Genomic DNA, 17,169 nt, shown 5'->3' on the forward strand with positions numbered 1-17,169 from the left:
ATAAAAATGCATGCCATGATTTATCACTCTTTTTTCTTACTAAATTTTATTTTTCTTTGATTTTTTTATTAGTCATATTGGAGAATTCAGGTGTTTGTAGCTTCCATATGAATTTTTATTGGTTGCTTTCTATTTTTTAATAGATGATAACGAAGAAGAAGATGTTGACATGAAAGAAGACGCAGGTATTAAATTTATAATTTTGTCCTTAGAGGAAGGGCAAGGATCCTTTTTGTTGCTTATGCACACTTCATATTTTTAAAGAACAGACAAAATAAGGTTAATAAAATAGAAATGTATCCCCAAGTCATAAAATAAAGAAGTAGTTGTGCTAACTCTTATGGCTAATACGGTTAGTGCATTTAAACATTAAACTTGACACTGAGCTTCTTGACAGCTAAGGTAAAAATGAAATATGATGTTGTAACCAGTAGAGTCGTGTAACAAATCACCCCCAAAACTTAGTGGCTAAAACACCCACTTCTTATGCTCATATATTCAGTGAGTCAAGAATTCAGACAAAATACAGCAAAAGTGATTTGATCACCCTGTTCCACAAGGCCTGAGGCCTAAGCAGGAAGACTCAACATCTAGGGACTGGAATCATTTGAAGATTTGCCCACTCACATGTTTGGCTGGTGATTGAAACTGGTTATCAACTGAAACCTTATATCGGGCAGTCCTTAGCTGGGGCAGTGTTCTGAATCACCTACGCACGACCTGCTTATGTGACGTGGGCTTCCTCACAGCATGGCGTCCAGGTTCCAAAGTGGTTTCTCTAGAGAGAGTGAGTGAGCCAGAGGGAGCTGAGCCCTTTATGTGATTAGCATCACTTTTATCCAACTCTGTTCTTTGAAACAGTCAATCAAGCCCACCCAGACTTGGTGAAGAGAAAATAGACTCAATCTCCTGATGGGGATCAGGGGGGTCTGCAAAGTATATAGGACCTGAAATGTTACTGTGACTATTTTTGGAAAATACACTTTGTACATGTGATATATTGCTCATACTATCAGAAATTAAGATGCCTGCCAACTCCTCAAGAAAGACCAGTGTTTGGTGAGAGAAATCTAGTGGCTAAAAGCATAGACTCTGGACTAAGGTAACCACTCAATATGTGCCTGATAATTAATGCATGCATCAATAGGCCTGAATTCAATCCTAACTCCATCACGTATTGACTTTGGGCAAGAGTTTTTTTCTCTGTAACCCTCAGTTTACACCTCTGGGGGCAATAACTCACCGTATATGTAGTCTTGTTTGGGGAATTAAATTATATCAAACCTGAAATGTTTCTTGGTCCATAGTAAACACTTACTAAATTATTGTTTCTTTCTCTCTCATTCTAACAGATATTGGAAGGGTATAAGACTTAATTCTATGGCATAAGAGTTCCATATTCTCCATTTTAGCAACTACACTACTCTAGGAAGGAAATGGGATCAGGTTTCAAAATGCAAATGGATATCTTAAAGGTCCTCATTTTGCATAACATCCTATTCAATGTCAGAACTCCCTACAAACCACTGTCAACCTCAGTCTGAGCCGCTCCATTAACAGGGAACTCTTTAAATTCTGAGGGAACCAATCTCATTAGGTGAGGTTTAGTTAAAATTGTCCTTCTCCTTGTTAAAAGTTAAATCTCTCTCCCTCTCCTGACCTCTCACTGTCTTTGTGGAGAAATAACACTAGTTCCTTTTCTTCATAATAGTTCATTGGAACACTGATCACAGCTATTATCTACTCTTCTTCAGTCTGAACATGTCTGATTCCTAAAGTTCCTTTGGTCTCCCCAGGTCAATGGATCCAGAGGACATGAGAAGTAGAGGGAGGATCTAAAAGTCAGGAGCAGGGATGACGGAGGTGGAAGAGGGATGCTAACAAGAGCTATCAGTTCCCTGTCTGTATTTCCTTGATACTCACTGTTGCTTTGCAATACCGACAGCTTTCTAAGGAAAGTTCTGGTGATTCTCAGATGAGTGCTTTTTGCTGGTGATGAAAGCAAACTCATAATACCAGGAAATTAATTTCTCTGGAGCATCCTTTAACCACTGATGGATCAGTTCTCCTGCAGGACACATTGGAGGCATACTCTATTCCAGCACTGTTCATTAGAAATACAATGTGAACCTCAAATGTGAGCCTTAAAAAAAAAAAAAAAAAAATGTGAGCCTTATGTATAATCTCAGATTTTCTAGTAGTCACATTGAAAAATGTAAAAAGAAACTATTAATTTAATGTATGTAAAACATTATCATTTCAACATATAAACAATATAAAAATTATGTCAGATATTTTACTTTTTTCATACTAAGTTTTTGAAATTTGTGTTTTGCATTCATATCTCCATTCAGACTAGCCACATTTTAAGTACTCATGGGAAATATGTGGTACTGGACAGCAAGATTCTATATCATTGCCCAGAAGTCCCCAGTATAATTGAGCCCTAATTGTCCACAGTTGAACTTGCTCGTTAGCTTACCCAGTGTTGGCTGCTTTCCCTTTGTTGTCGCACTTCCCTACTCCCTTCTGGTGCTTCCTGAGTTAATCTCTCAAATTAAATACTAACATTCAAACCTTTGTCTCAGTGTCTACTTCTGAGACAATCTGAGCTAAGACAAGAACTGTGCTAGCCTTTTGCAAAACATAAAGCCCAAGACAAAATTTCAATTAAAATGTCAATTCCTATACCCATGTAGGACGTCTCATTATTTAAAAGAACCATATGTTGAAAAAAGACTTTAATTGGTCACCCCATCTTGGATTACATTCCATGAATTTAATGTTAATATTTGCTATCCTCAGATAACCTGCTCACATGAAGTATCCTTGGAAAATCCTCCAGCTTTGGGGAGTACTGCCTTTTCAGCTAGCCAACACAGGACCTTATCTTGCTAAGGATCATTTGCCTAAATGCCATAAGCACACATTTCTAGACAAAGGGAGTTAACTTCTTAAGGAAATGCAGTTAGCTATCCAAACCACTGAGTGATTTTAAGGGAATCATTATTAATGCTAATGCAGGACCCACAAGGTTGGAGTCAGCATTTGAAGTTTGGGGGTTTTAATTGGATCAGCATTTCTGATTTTAGTTCTATCAAGCTTCCTTGGGGTTTTTTCTCTATCAGCTGGATGCAGCTGTTCAAGTCACACTCAATGGCCAAGGTTGCTGTCACTCAGGCAGAATGGGCTTGGGAAGCTGCTCTCCATTTTCTATTATCTGAGTACTGAAATCATGGGGGATTTCTATGCTGGATTGTTCCATCATGCACCAGCTGGCCTTGCCAGACATTGGTAAGCAGTCTGGCTTTGGTTCCCATCTCACACTTAGATAATTTGGTCTTCAAGACAGATCTGAACTAGCCTCCCAAAACCATTAACTCTTGCCTTCCCTCTGCCTTGCATCACATCTTCTCACAGAAGTAGAAATGCTGGAGGGATTTTTAAGAATGCAGTTGACAATAGTGAATGGCTACTTGGGTGAATCAACCAGCAAAAAAATGCTAGTGAATGATAGTGTATAATAATTTGAATATCAAAAACCACTGAGGTGTTAGTAAACTGACTCTCTGGGTGGAAGGACTCCCAGTTTGAAGAGTTTGCAGATTTCTTTGGTTTAAATACACCTACCATTGTGTTGTTCAACCTACCAAACATGAGGTCAATGGATGTCAGAGTTGAGAGCGATAGGTATAATCAGGTGATACAAACTGCCTCAAGTCAGCCCCAGCACCTCTGCTGAGTCCTGTTTTAATTGCGTCTGTACCTTGTGCCAATCACTCAAATACATGAACTCATTTAAGATGTGCAACAACTCTAGGAGGCAGGGACAATATTATCTGAGGCTTAAGAGAGATTAATTCCTTGCTTAAATAACAGAGGCAGAATCTAGATGTGTCTGATCCCAAAGCTCATATTCTTAACTCTTGTGCTCCTGTCTCCAGACTGTAATGGAAAGTAAAGGCAGAGACATCTCAGGTTGTGTTAAACAAGGTCATCGTCAAGGTGAGGCTCTGCCCCAATGGCAGTTGGTAGAAACAGACTGGCTTAAATGCCTGGGATTCCTTTAAGTCCTTTAATCAGTTTCTTTATCCCTAGCATAGTAAATGTCTCCCGATATCCTTTCATTTCCAAGAACATGAAGTGTTGAAATGGGCCCCAATGTGAACCAGCAGGAACAGAAATTCAACAGCCACCTATGGCAGCTCAACCACATGAAAGCCAGGAGCATAGCTGAGTTCCTTAGAAGACAAAACCATGCTCATGGCAAAAATCCAGGTTTCCATCTCTGCCAGAAACAGAGGCAACATGGATAATGAGATACACTATCAAGGAGAAGCATAGGGTGCTTTTAAGGAATGTTCCTTTAGCTTCCCCAGGCCACAAGGAAGAGTTGTTCCTGATGAGCCACTAGGAGAAACCTGAGCGTAGAAGCCATATGTATCAGTAACTTTCATTTGAGTGCCACCATGGGTTACATGAAATGATGCTGTACTTACATCATAGATGACTCTTCATAATTGACACGTATCCATGACCACAGACTACCCAAGGAGTATCCTACAACTTTTTAAAAAAGGAAGTACTAGTACTTTGGGGGTAAATATCTCAAAATGTGGGCAAATATATGTCTTTTTAAAACTCAACCATTCCCCTAGAATTCCTATACAGGTAGGAAATCAATAATTAAGAATGTTTTTCAGGAAATGCTGGTTTGTAGATGAATTCCCAGCATTGGAAAAGCTACTCTTGGTCCATTTGCAGACGATGTATTTCAGAGGCATGGTAGGGTTAAAGTCTTAGAAATTTCCCAAGGAGATTGCAAATGTTACTCTGCCCATTTTACAAGTCCCTGTGAGGCCAGCATCTGTACTCAGTGAGTTCTTCCAAGAATCTCATGTCTGTTTTTGCTGAACCCATTCTGAAGGGTCAACATCCATCTGACAGAAATTTAGGGGACTTGCAAATGTAGTCATTGGCAAAAATTTTCCCCTTGGCTATGGTAATGACCTGACATGTACAGACTTGCAACCACAGTAAGCCTAAACTGATGCCCCAAAACCTTTGTGGTCCATAATGCCAATACTCTTAATAGCGAATCTAGCAGATGCATTTTGTGTTCTCTTCCTTTTTTAATAAATGGAAAAAGAAAAATGAGTTGCCATAGCTCTGTCATGTAATTTAGAATCCTGGCATAAGGTGACAGCTGCTAAGAGAGTGAGAATTAGGCACAGACACCATTATATTTGGGCTTTAAAGAAAGGCCTGGTGAAGGGGGAATAAAACAGAATTTGAAATGAAATTCTCAATTCACTCTAGGTACCAGGGATACAAAAAAGATTAGGAAAGATAAATGCCCTTTTCTCATGGAATTTATGTTCTCAGGTGTGGGGTAGAGGACAGAGACATACAATAAAGAAATGAACAAAAGGACAAGATAATTTCAGATACACAAAGTGATGTGTTCAAGAGAGATTTCCCTTGCAGGGACCCATCAGATTAGGTGGTAAAGGTAGGCCTTTCTTGGGAGCTGAATTTGATCTGAGATTAAAAAGTGAGAAGGGGGTAGACGTATGAATATAAGCAGAGGTTGTGGAGAAGAGCAGAAAGTGCAAAGATTTTGAGGCTGGAATCAGCCTAATAGTGAATGAAGAACACCAAGGGAATGAAGCCAAAGAGCAAGTGGGAGATGAAGCTAGAGCAGTAGGTGGAGCCCCAAATGTGTTGTCTTGGTCCATGAAACTGGATTTGCATCTTATTCTAAGAGCTATTTCATTTTAAAATAGGTGAGCAACATGATCTGGTTTGTGTTTAAAAGGTAACTCTGGCTACTATATGGAGAATAGATTTCAGGGAGATTAAAAAGCTACAACTTAGAATTCAAAAGGTTATTATAGTAACCCAGGTAGGAGATGCTGCTGGTTGGCACTAAGATGATGATTGCAAAGGATGAGCACAGCAGATGAGCATGGGATATATTCTGGAGCAGAACCGATAGGACTTATGATAGAAGTTATGGTTGCTTTACTGAAAAGGTGAATGAAGACAAATAGTAAGGATTTTATCTCAGTTTGGGTGTTAAATTCCTGTGGAACACTATGGAGAGAACAGGTTTGCAGATATCAAGAGGATGGCGTCCTTTTAATTGAAAATGCAATTTTGAGGATGAACTTAGACAATGGTAACTGTCAATTAATCCATGCAGTTTTAAATTCTCTGGAAGAAAAAATAATTTGACATCGCCTTATGGAGAATTTTTAATTAAAAAAAAAAAGCACATGAGAATTCACATTTTTATTTCACATTAATGGTGGCAGCAAAAAAATCTTTAAGCTTGAACTTTAAGTTCATTTTTATTGGAGAATCACAGCTATTTTGGCTTGGCCATGTTGACAGATGAACCTGCAATAAGGCTTCATTGTATGTGTGGTTTATTAAGGAAAAAAACTATTTTTAAACTAACATGATGTTGAACCCCACTAGTAAATATTTAAATAAAAATGTTTTAAATCTTTGTACTTCCAGAAGGCTTAGAGCCAAAAGGCCTCTCTCCACCCCCCAAGAAAAGCAAAGCAAAGAAGTCAGAATGTTCAAAAGATTCTAGCGAAGGTAAGTCCTGTTCCTCCTTTCTTTAAAAATTATGCCAGGAAAAGAAATTTCTCTTTAATTTTTGAATTATGTGTATCAGTGGAGGTGAATATTTGAATATCATGTTCAGATATTTCTAAGGATTCAAAAATCACAAAACATTTTTTTTTTTCCTTTCCTAATATGTTTACTCTCCCCTGAATGTCAGGACAAAAAAATCAAATTTGAATTTAATTTGTTAAGGTAAAACCAAATTTTAAAAATTTTCTCAGTGTGATGTATTTTCCGTTTCTGCTAAATATGGAGGTATGGATAGTGCTTACAAGTTAGGTGTTCTGAAATCATGTAAGGATGAAGGTTGAGATCTATCATTTGTTTTTCTCATGAACACATTCTGAATCTAGAATCAAACCTCAGCCATGGATGCTGGAAATGTTTTCTGTTGTTAGTGTTCTCTTCCATTTTCTAGAAGCCAAAGTATTTTTTTTCATTTATGCATTGAATGGCAGATCCAATTGGGCTCAGTTTTATAAAGAAATGGCTGTCTCTGTTTTATAACACCAGTACCACTTACAAGATATTCAGTTTTTTCTTTTGAATGTAGATGAGGCATTTTTTTTAAGTAAACCTCCAACCTAAGAGTGTGCATCAACTTCTCAAAGGGGAATGCGTTTGCACCTCCTACTTTCTATCTTGGAGCCCCACTTCACCCACTGTGAAATGGAGAGTATAATAATACTGAGGGTGTCAGTTTGGGTCTTCCAGGATGAAGATACCAAGATGGAGTAGAAGAGCAGGGAATTTACAGGGGGAAAGTGTGTGGAGGATAAAAGGGGACAAGAGCAGGAGTAGGAGAAAGAAGAGAAGGAAGGAAGATTAGCTAGGAAGAGCCTCAGTCTGCAGTGCAGTCAGACAGTCTAGGGAGGTCCAGAGAAAGGTTTGGGCATCAGAGGAGCCATGCATTGGGCAGAAAAGGCTGAACTCTAGGATCCCCTTCCCCCTGCTAGTTCACTGGCTGCAATCAGCTTGGGGAGAAAGTGGCCTTGCCACGAACATTATCCTGCATTGAATCCCAAAAGTGTGGGCACTGGAAGCTGTCAGCTAACTTCATTCCCAGTAGCAGGTTATCTCTTGAAGGGAGAGCTTGAGCAGCTCACCTCCATAACAGCACAGTATCTGTTTGAGTGTCAGGGTTCTGAATAATAAGTAATGACACTGCTGTCATCTTCATCCAGTTCAGAACCAATTGCAAAGGCAAAGCTCTGAGAGAGTTTGAAATACAAAAAATATATAGCTTTATTACTAATGAGGTAAGACCACAGTATCTGGTTGCCCTGCCAACAGATAGGCTTCCTAATGCTGGGTTTCACTCCTGAATATGAAAGACAACTTCTATCCCTTCAGTATCAAGTACTGGTGTCCTTGGTATCTTTTGCTGCCTGGAAAGAGTCTGCCCTGGTCAGCTTATTTTATAGAGAACAGACCAGGACATGCCCTCTTTAGAGATTCAAGATGGAACTGTTTCCTCTACCAGGCTCATCATAAATGAGGGGATGAGGAGAAGGCAGCAATAAGTGGTCTCTGCCCTCTGGGTGAGGAGTGAGGGTTAAACATTTCCAACTAATAATAAATAATAGAAACGGTATGTATAAAGTACCTAGCATAGGTCTGGCTTTCTATTAGTAATGGCTGTGATAATTACTACCCTCATCAGGACCTTGATAGGGTACGCACTGTCCTAATTCACTGAAATGTGCTTGAAAGTTCAGAATCATTCAAAGAACACTTAGAACCATGGAGAAGGCAACAGCTCTGACTGGCCCACATGCTAAGCTTTGTTAGTATCTGATTGATAAAGTAGTCAAGGCTTCCACTTTCTGCTATAATTAGGTTATTTCCTGGACAATTCTTAAGTCCATGATTGGAAAATGGATTAGAGGCAAAACAACAATTGACTTTTTCCTGGAGAGGCTCTGCCTCACTGAGTGATTGCCATTAAACGCACAACCTACGTCAAAGGTTGTTCTCTGTAGCCTGAATCTCTTGTCATTTCCATGTATCACATGGTCGGCCATAAAATGCTGCAGTTATGTCATCTTTAACTAAAAAGGGAGTTCTTCCTAGTTATTCCTTCAAATATGTGAAAACTTCTTTTACTTTCTAAATAATTTGCTTGTTTAGGCACATCATTCCATAATCCAAATATGACTAAATAATATGGCTTCACTTCACCCAAATACATGGTCTCAGAACCTGCTCTGAGTCACAAAAATAAAATCACTATGAACTTGTTATCAATTTCATTCTCTCTGCGGCAATATGGTGAAATGTAAACGTTAGTCACTCTATAGGAACATGGGAATTGTGTGTTTGTTCCTAAGAGGCCTTCAAAGACAAAGGAGAAAAAATTGCTGGGGAAAAAAAGAGAGACAGGGAGTGTAATCTGACGTGCCTGTGGTAGATGGTTCTATGATAGGGCACACATTATTTATCAATGAAAAAATAAACCCTGCCCTGAATTCACGTGTTGTACTGTTGGATACGTGTCACTTTCTCTCATGATTCAAAGAGATATATATTCCTACTGGATATGCAAATGGATATTGTATCACTAGGTAGAGGGGTAATGTGGATCATGACTCTTCTCTGTAGTCTTGCCATTTTAGAGTTATCAATCCTTTTTCCTACTTAATCATCTCTCCAATTTTTTTTAAATATTTTTATTTATAGATTACTCAGCTTAACTCCCCATAACTTAGGCTCATCACACTTTTCTTGTACCTTTGGGTCCCTGCCCTGCTTCCAACCCCAATCGTTGAGGTACTAACGATTACCTCAACTTACCTTATAATATATATTCTCAGATAGGATCATAGAGTGGAGCTAAACACAAACTCACCTAGATTTTCCAGTATATAAAGCCATAATAGCCGTATTTAGATCCAGAAAAAGAATTTTGAGAGCATATAGTCAAATTTTCTCATTCTGCAGAATTTTTTGAGAGTACAGACTGCAAATGGTTCTTTAACTTGCCCAAGTCCGTGCAGTTTGAGTACGTCAGAATCTCTCTCTTTTTTTTTTTTTCAAGAAAATACACAGCTTTTCTAATCCTTTTCCCTTTCCCCCCTTTAAATATTAGAACTAGTTTTATTGAAGGGGGAAAATGTTGCCATCATTGCAGGCTTGATTAAAAGCAATATTACTTTGGAAATATTTTGCTGAAGTATTGAACATCAAAATACAAAGTCAAATGTTTAATTCATTTACTTGCAATTTTATACTGTGGACTTTTGGATATAGAATTTTATTCTCATTACTTTGATTACAATTTTATGAACCACAGTGTACTTTGATTTGACCCACAGCAGCCTATAATGAAAGGATTCGTAATTTCCGATCCCTTATTAATTGGCTAGCATTTAATATAAATGATAATGCTATCTATGAACCAGCAAAATCATAGGCAGAATTCTCTGAAAGAAGCGTGGTTTATACTAGTTCTATCAATTCCAACTCCCAATAATTCCAGAGAGGTTTGTTTGTTTGTTTTTCCTTACAAAAAATCATTGAAAGAATATTTTAGAAAACAGCACTTTTAATAAAACATGCTTGTCTCACAGTTTCCTCCAGCCTTCAGCAGTAAATCGTCTAGAAGTTCCTTTAGTGAAAGACTTTCAGATTTTGTTTGTCTAAAAATGTTATTATTTTGCCTTTTTTCTTTTGCTTTTTTTTTCTAAAGGCAGTTTTGCTGGGTAAAAATTTGAGGTTGATGGTTGTTTTCCTGCAATATTTTAAAGTCTTATCAATTCTGTAGTTGTAAAGAAGTAACCTCTCATCCTAATTATTGTTTCTTTTTAGGTTATCTATCTTTTCTTTCTGGCTTTGTAGACAATCTATTCTTTATCTTTGGTATTTCTGTGTCACTATGATGAACCTGAGTGTGGATTCCTCTTTATTCTTCTTTCGGTTTGCTTTGTTTGCTGGATATGTGAACGGGCACTTTTTATTAGTTCTGCAAAATTCTCACATTATTGCCTCACCAAATATACTTTTCCACTACCTCTTATTCTTTCTTTCTTTGTCCTTCGTGACTCTTAATGTACATTTTTTATGTCTCTGTCTCCATCTGGTTAATTTTTTTCAAGTCTGTCATTCAATTTGCTAATTTTCTATTCATCTTGAACCAGATGTTTAACCCTTCTCCGAGTTTTTCATTTTAATTATTAAAGTTTTTATTTTTAAAAGTTTTACTTGGTCCTTTTTAAAATCTACATGGTCATTTTTTATTTGACACATAAAATATCTTTTAAAATAATCTGTATCTGAAATTTCAATATCTCCAATCTATGTAAATCAAATCTGTAGTTTATTGTTTCTGCAGACTCATTGTTATTCCCTTGTATATTTTGTCTTTTTGGTTTTCATTTTTCTTCAGAAAAAAAAATTTTCTTGTTCTTTAAAGATTTTTTAAATGTATTTTTTATTAGTTTCAGGTGTACAAAGCCATGTAATCATGAGATGTTTAAACTCCTCACAAAGTGGTAACCCATCAACCCCCAAGCTACTATCCCTCTAACATCATTACAGTACCATCAACTATATTCCCTATGTTGTACTCCACATTCCTTGATTAATATACATATATATTTAGTTATAGTTGACATTCAATATTATTCTGTTTCAGCTTCAGGTGTATAGCACATTGGTCAGGCATCTACAGTCTATGATGTGATCCCCCTGATAAGTTCAGTGCCCATCTGGCACCTTACATGATCTTTACAACATTGTTGATTATATTCCCCATACTGTATTAACTATGAATTTGTATTTCTTATTGCCTTCATTTTTTTCACCCTGCCCCCAACCCTATTCCCATCTGTCACCCTGATAGATTCACTGCCTATCTGGCACCATACCTTGTTATTTCAATATTGTTGACTATATTTCTTATGCTATACTCTACATCCCCATGACTCCTCTATAACAACCAATTTGTACTTCTTAATCCCTTCCCCTTTCACCCATCCTTAACCCCCCTCCTATCTTAAAGAAGTCCCTCTAAGATTCCTTGTAATACTGGTTTGGTGGCAATGAATTCCTTCAGCTTTTTCTTGTCTGGCAAGCTCCTTATCTGTCCTTCAATTCTAAATCACAGCCTTGCTGAGTAGAGTAATCTTGGTTGTATGTTATTGCTTTTCATCACTTGGAATATTTTCTGCCACTCCCTTCTTGCCTGCAAAGTTTCTGTTGAGAAATCAACTGACAGTCTTATGCGGGGTCCCTTGTAGGAAACTAATTGCTTTTCTCTTGCTGATTTTAAGATTCTCTCTTTGTATTTAACCTTTGGCTTTTTTTTTTTAATTTATTGGGGTGACAATTATTAGTAAAATTACATAGATTTCAGGTGTACAATTCTGTATTACATCATCCATAAATCCCATTGTGTGTTCACCACCCAGAGTCAGTTCTCCTTCCATCACCATATATTTGATCCCCCTTACCCTCATCTCCCACCCCACCCCCCCGTAACCTTTGGCATTTTAATTATGATGTGTCTTGGTGTTGGCCTCTTTGGGTTTGTCTTGTTTGGGACTCTCTGCTTTCTGGGCTTGTATGTCTATTTCCATCACTAGGTTAGGGAACTTTTTGTTATTATTTCTCCAAATAGGTTTTCAATTCCTTGCTCTTTCTCTTCTCCTTCTGGTACCCCTATAATGCAATGTTGGTATGCTTGATGTTGTCCCAGAGGCCCCGTAAACTCTCCTCAATTTTTTGGATTCTTTTTTTCTCTTTGCTGTTTTGGTTGGGTGTTTTCTTCTACATTATCTTCTACATCGCTAGTTGGATCCTCTGCTTCATCTAATCTACTGTTGATTCCCTGTAATAATTCTTCATTTCTATTATTGCATCCTTTATTTCTGACTTGTTCTTTTTTTTATGGTTTTCATCTCCATTTTTATGCTTCCTATCTCTCTGTTGAAGTTCTCTCTGAGATCATTGAGCATTCTTAAAACCAGTGTTTTGAACTCTGCATCTGATAGATTGCTTATCTCCATTTCACTTAGTTCTTTTTCTGGAGCTTTGTTGCATTTTTTTATTTTTTGGTGGGGACATGTTTCTTTGTCTCCCCATTTTGGCTGCCTCCCTGTGTTTGTTTCTATGTATTAGGTAGGGCTGCTATGTCTTCCAGTCTCAGTAGAGTGGCCTTATGTAGTAGATGTGCTGTGGGGTTTAATGACACAGCTTTTCTGGTCACCTGAGCCATGTGCTCCAGGTTTGTCCCTTCTGTGGGTTGTGTGTGCCCTCATCTTATAGTTGAGTTTTGGTTGATAATTGTACATCAGTGGGAGGGACTGACCTTTGGGCTCACTTGTTGTGAGGACTGACCTTGACTACAGTAGAACAGTGGTTGTGCAGGGGCTGACCCTATGGAGCAGGATCTGCCTCTGCAGGACTCTGGCATCTGCCCAATCTGTCCCTTGGGTGTGTTATACTTGGAGGTAGCTGGGTGAAGCTCCAGCTCGTTTTGGAGCTGGCCACTGGGGGTGCCAGTCCCAGGACCACCTTGGAGGGATCCTATGTAGGTCTACTTCAGCCCCAGCCTATGTCCCACCCAGGACCACCCAGCAGGAGCCAGAAAGAAAGCTGCAGATGGCTGCCACCTGTGCTGTGTTTGGAAGTGCCTTGAAAGGCCAAGCCCCAAACAAAGTCCGGCTGCCACTAGTGCTGGCTTAGGGCTTCTCAACCAAAGGTACAGGACATGCTCAAAGCCAGACGCTGCTTGTCTGGGTTCTGTGAACCTTTGAGAGACCCTAAGAAAGTCTACAGCATGAGCCAAGGCAGGCAGTCTGCTCAAAAAGCAAACACTACAAGCAGCCTGTGTGTGTCCGAAAGTTGAGTGGGGCCACTTCTGGAACCACCAGGGTGAACCAACACAGAGATGCAGAAATGGCGGCCAACTGTGTTTGCATGCCAGGAAGGGGGAGGGCTCAACGGAGAAACAATGGCCTCCACCAGCTTCCCGTCCAGGAGAAAGCCACCTCTCAAACCCCCGTCCCAAGCCAGACAATTCAATTCCGCACCATTTGTCCCTGCCGCCTTTCCAGCTGCTGCCCTAGTGCTGGAACTCAGAGCAAGTGATTCTGTTGGTGGGTAAGTCCACATGCAGTCCCTTTAAGAGGAGCGCCTGTGAGTGCAGCCACACTCATTCTCACTCAGCCACAATTTCTGTTGTTTTTTACAACCAAACCTATGGGAACTTCTCTACCTGGCACTGGAACCCTGGGCCAGAGTGAGGCTGGGATATCTTGCTCCTCTAGAGGATGGGGGGTGGGCCACACAGCCAAAATAGCCCTCCCACAATTTAATGGTCACACTCGGGTGTGGGACCAACCCGTCCCGTGTCTCTGACCTTCCTAGCAGTCTGGAGGTGGCTTCTTTGGCACGTCCTTATTTTAAAGGCTTCAAGTTCAGCTTGATCTTAGGCAATTTTCAATAATGGTTATTTTGTAGATTGGTTGTAATTTTGATGTGGTTGTGAGAGAAGGTAAACACAGCGTTTACCTACTGATCCATCTTGGTTGTCTCTCTTTTGTGAAAATGTTTTGAAGTTGGGTTAAGAGCTCATTTATTTACATTTTGTTTTCTAAGATACCTGGAGATACAACCATTTTAGGAATACCTTAAACTACAAAGTTGGCTCAAAATTTTGTTTTTTGTTTTGTTTTGTTTGCTATTGTCCTTAAACTCATATTAGTGTGTGTATAAGATCAAGAAACCTCAACAAACCCTTTTTTCTTCCTTTTTCCCTATCCAACCAGTGCTAAAACTGAGACAGGCAAATTTCCAACTATATTTAGGACCAAATCACTGGCCCCTCTGTGCTTCACATACGTGGCTCATTCAAACTCAAGCTCTAGGTAACACTTCTCAAAAAGTATTCTTGTATTTGCATCACCAGTATAACCTGGGAACTTGTAATAAATACCAATTCTAGGGCCCCATCCCATACGTACTACATCAGAAACTCTGAGGTGAGGCCCAGTAATCAGATGCATGCTCAAGTTTGAGAACTACTAATCTGGAGTCTAGATGATCTGGAATTGGCAAATGCCTCAAAGCAAACAATAATTTCAGTGTTTGCTTACAAATCTTAACTCAATCTCCTTCATCATTTTCTGCTTCTAAGAAGTTCCTTTGCAAAAGCATCAGCTCAGTCGTGTATTTAAGAATCAGAGAGATAGAGATAGAGGTAGAGAAAGAGATAAAGATAGGACACATAGGTAATTGGTAGACAGTACATACATACAAATATGCATGGATATGTTCCTTTATATGTATGTATATGCATACCTACGTTTATAATACATAGTATAGAATGATGTATACCAAATGACTTCAGGAATTATCTTGGAGGACTAGAGAAGGGGCAGAGGCAGATTTTGGAGATTTTAATATTCAATTTCCAAAATGTGTGTGTAATTGAAAAACATATATGGCAAGAATTGTTCATATTTATAAAACAAAAACATATTTTCATTAAAGAAAACGAAAGGGAAGTTATGCTTCTAAAATTCAGTAGCCAGTTTAGAACAGTAATTTTCTCTATACATTCATCTCCAAAGCCTTCAGTGGCTTTCAGTAATGAATGCTGTATTTCCATCATATTTTTACAGAAAGCACTAGTATTTTGACTCTTGCTCTACAATTACCTCTGTATAGAATATTCAACAAGCTTACGTGTGATACTCATTCTTCAGGAAACTGAGCCCTTGCAATGCTAAATCAAGCATCCCTATACTGTACTTTAAAATATTGATGATATCTTTTGTCAGATGAAATTATATGTGGAAACATTTTGGAAACTAGAAAGCACTATACAAGTTTGAAGGATCTAACGTTGCTGTTAGAGGTATTATTATTATTGTTGTTTTTATTAAAATAATTTTTTCTGAGTACATGAACTATTAGTGAAATGCACTTTGTATTTCCTGAGTGGCAGAATTTTCTGTCTGCCCTTTTATTTTCTCTGCATATTAAAGTATCATGTGACATGCTGTTTTGTGAGTGGCTGAACAGAAGGAACATTCTATCCTTCAGAATGCCATGCAGCAGTTCATGCAGTATATTCATAAGTATGATCTTTAATTTAATTTTTGTGACAAGTGCAGTGGAGGGTAAAATCAGGCAGTCATAATTTTGACTTTGCCATCATTCAAATGAGCTCAGCTTAGTGATTGACTAACTTTGAAAAAAAAAAAATGTGGGGATAAGGTAAAGCATCTTTCTCACGAAGAAAAGCTTTGTTTTATCCTCCAGATCTTGAAATAGCAAGAATTTAAGCAATGTATAAATACCAATAGTAAAAATTAGAATACCGTAAAAGCCTATGTCACCTTCTTGTTTTATTTGTACTCTGTGTTCTGCTTGATTCAGGGCCATTCTGAGCCACCCCCCTGCTGCAATTTAGCAGAGGAACCCAAGAGTTTATTTCATTTTTGGTCATGCTCTCCACGTTTACCTATTAAACAGAGGTATGTTTATGACCATGAAATCCTGTTTCAGAGTCAGCTCTAGGATTTTAAATGGGGATTAGAGAATGTAAGTATAGAGACATTTTTCATAGTGAAAAGGGCTGCAACTACTTGGATAGAGTAACCATAGGTCCTGTTTGACCCATAATAATTCCTGTTTATGCTTATTGTCCTTGGCATATTATTAGCAATGTTTCTTTCACTCATGGTAGTGTCCTGCTTTAGGCAATGACATACGCACTCTGACAATGAAGTTCACAAACTCATCCTAGAAAAAGTGCTACATACCTCATGGCTGAATATCACTATGGTCACCTTTGAAATACTCCCGTTGGGAAGCTATGCACTGACTCCAGTGCCTACTCAACCCCTCAAAGCAATTTGGGAACTCTTTTTCTGGAATGGCCATCAGAGCTGTTGTCATATTACCCTTGATGTCCTGAATGTCATCAAAATGTCTTCCTTTCAATATTTTCTTTATCTTCGGATAAAGAAAGAAGTCACTGGGGGCCAGATCAGATGAGTAGGGAGGGTGTTCCAATACAATTATTTGTTTACTGGCTAAAAACTCCCTCACAGACAGTGCCATATCTTGCAGCATTGTCGTGCTGCAAGAGCCATGAATTGTTGGCGGAAAGTTCAGGTCGTTTATGTCTTTTTCACACAGGCTTTTCAGCACTTCCAAACAATAAACTTGGTTTGTCAAGTTGGTACAAATTCATAATGAATAATCCCTCTGATATCAAAAAAGCTTAGCAACATCGTTGCAACACTTTCGTGAACTTAATTGTCAGACCTTGTATATGAACCCGCAGAGAAACAGTTCAGCATGAGTGTGTGCAGAGCTCTTGATTATCCAAGTGATGCTTCCTACTTGGGCAGTTTTTATAACTTAAAACTCAGTTTCCTCGTATTAAATAGAGGCACACACACAAAAAAAAATACCCCAAAAAACAAAACAAAACAAAACAAAACACCTATCTTGTGGGACTGTTGGGAGATTTAACCCATATACCAAGATGGTATATGAAAACCACCTAGCACAGTC

General features: G+C 38.6%; 1 protein-coding gene across 6 annotated transcripts in view; it reads left to right on the top strand.

Moving 5' to 3' along the window:
- The window catches only part of MACROD2 (mono-ADP ribosylhydrolase 2), a 2,124,656-nt gene that overhangs the window by 1,957,634 nt on the left and 149,853 nt on the right, over window positions 1–17,169 (top strand). For all 6 annotated transcript variants that reach the window (XM_074317443.2, XM_088789270.1, XM_074317442.2 and 3 more), the window contains exons 10-11: window positions 144–185; window positions 6,526–6,609. In XM_074317443.2, coding sequence (XP_074173544.2) covers window positions 144–185; window positions 6,526–6,609 — 126 coding nt within the window. The remainder of the gene's footprint in view (window positions 1–143; window positions 186–6,525; window positions 6,610–17,169) is intronic.

Source organism: Rhinolophus sinicus, chromosome 13 (genome assembly GCF_057876585.1).
Source record: "Rhinolophus sinicus isolate RSI-liver-muscle chromosome 13, RSI-T2T, whole genome shotgun sequence".
NCBI classification, from domain to species: domain Eukaryota; kingdom Metazoa; phylum Chordata; class Mammalia; order Chiroptera; family Rhinolophidae; genus Rhinolophus; species Rhinolophus sinicus.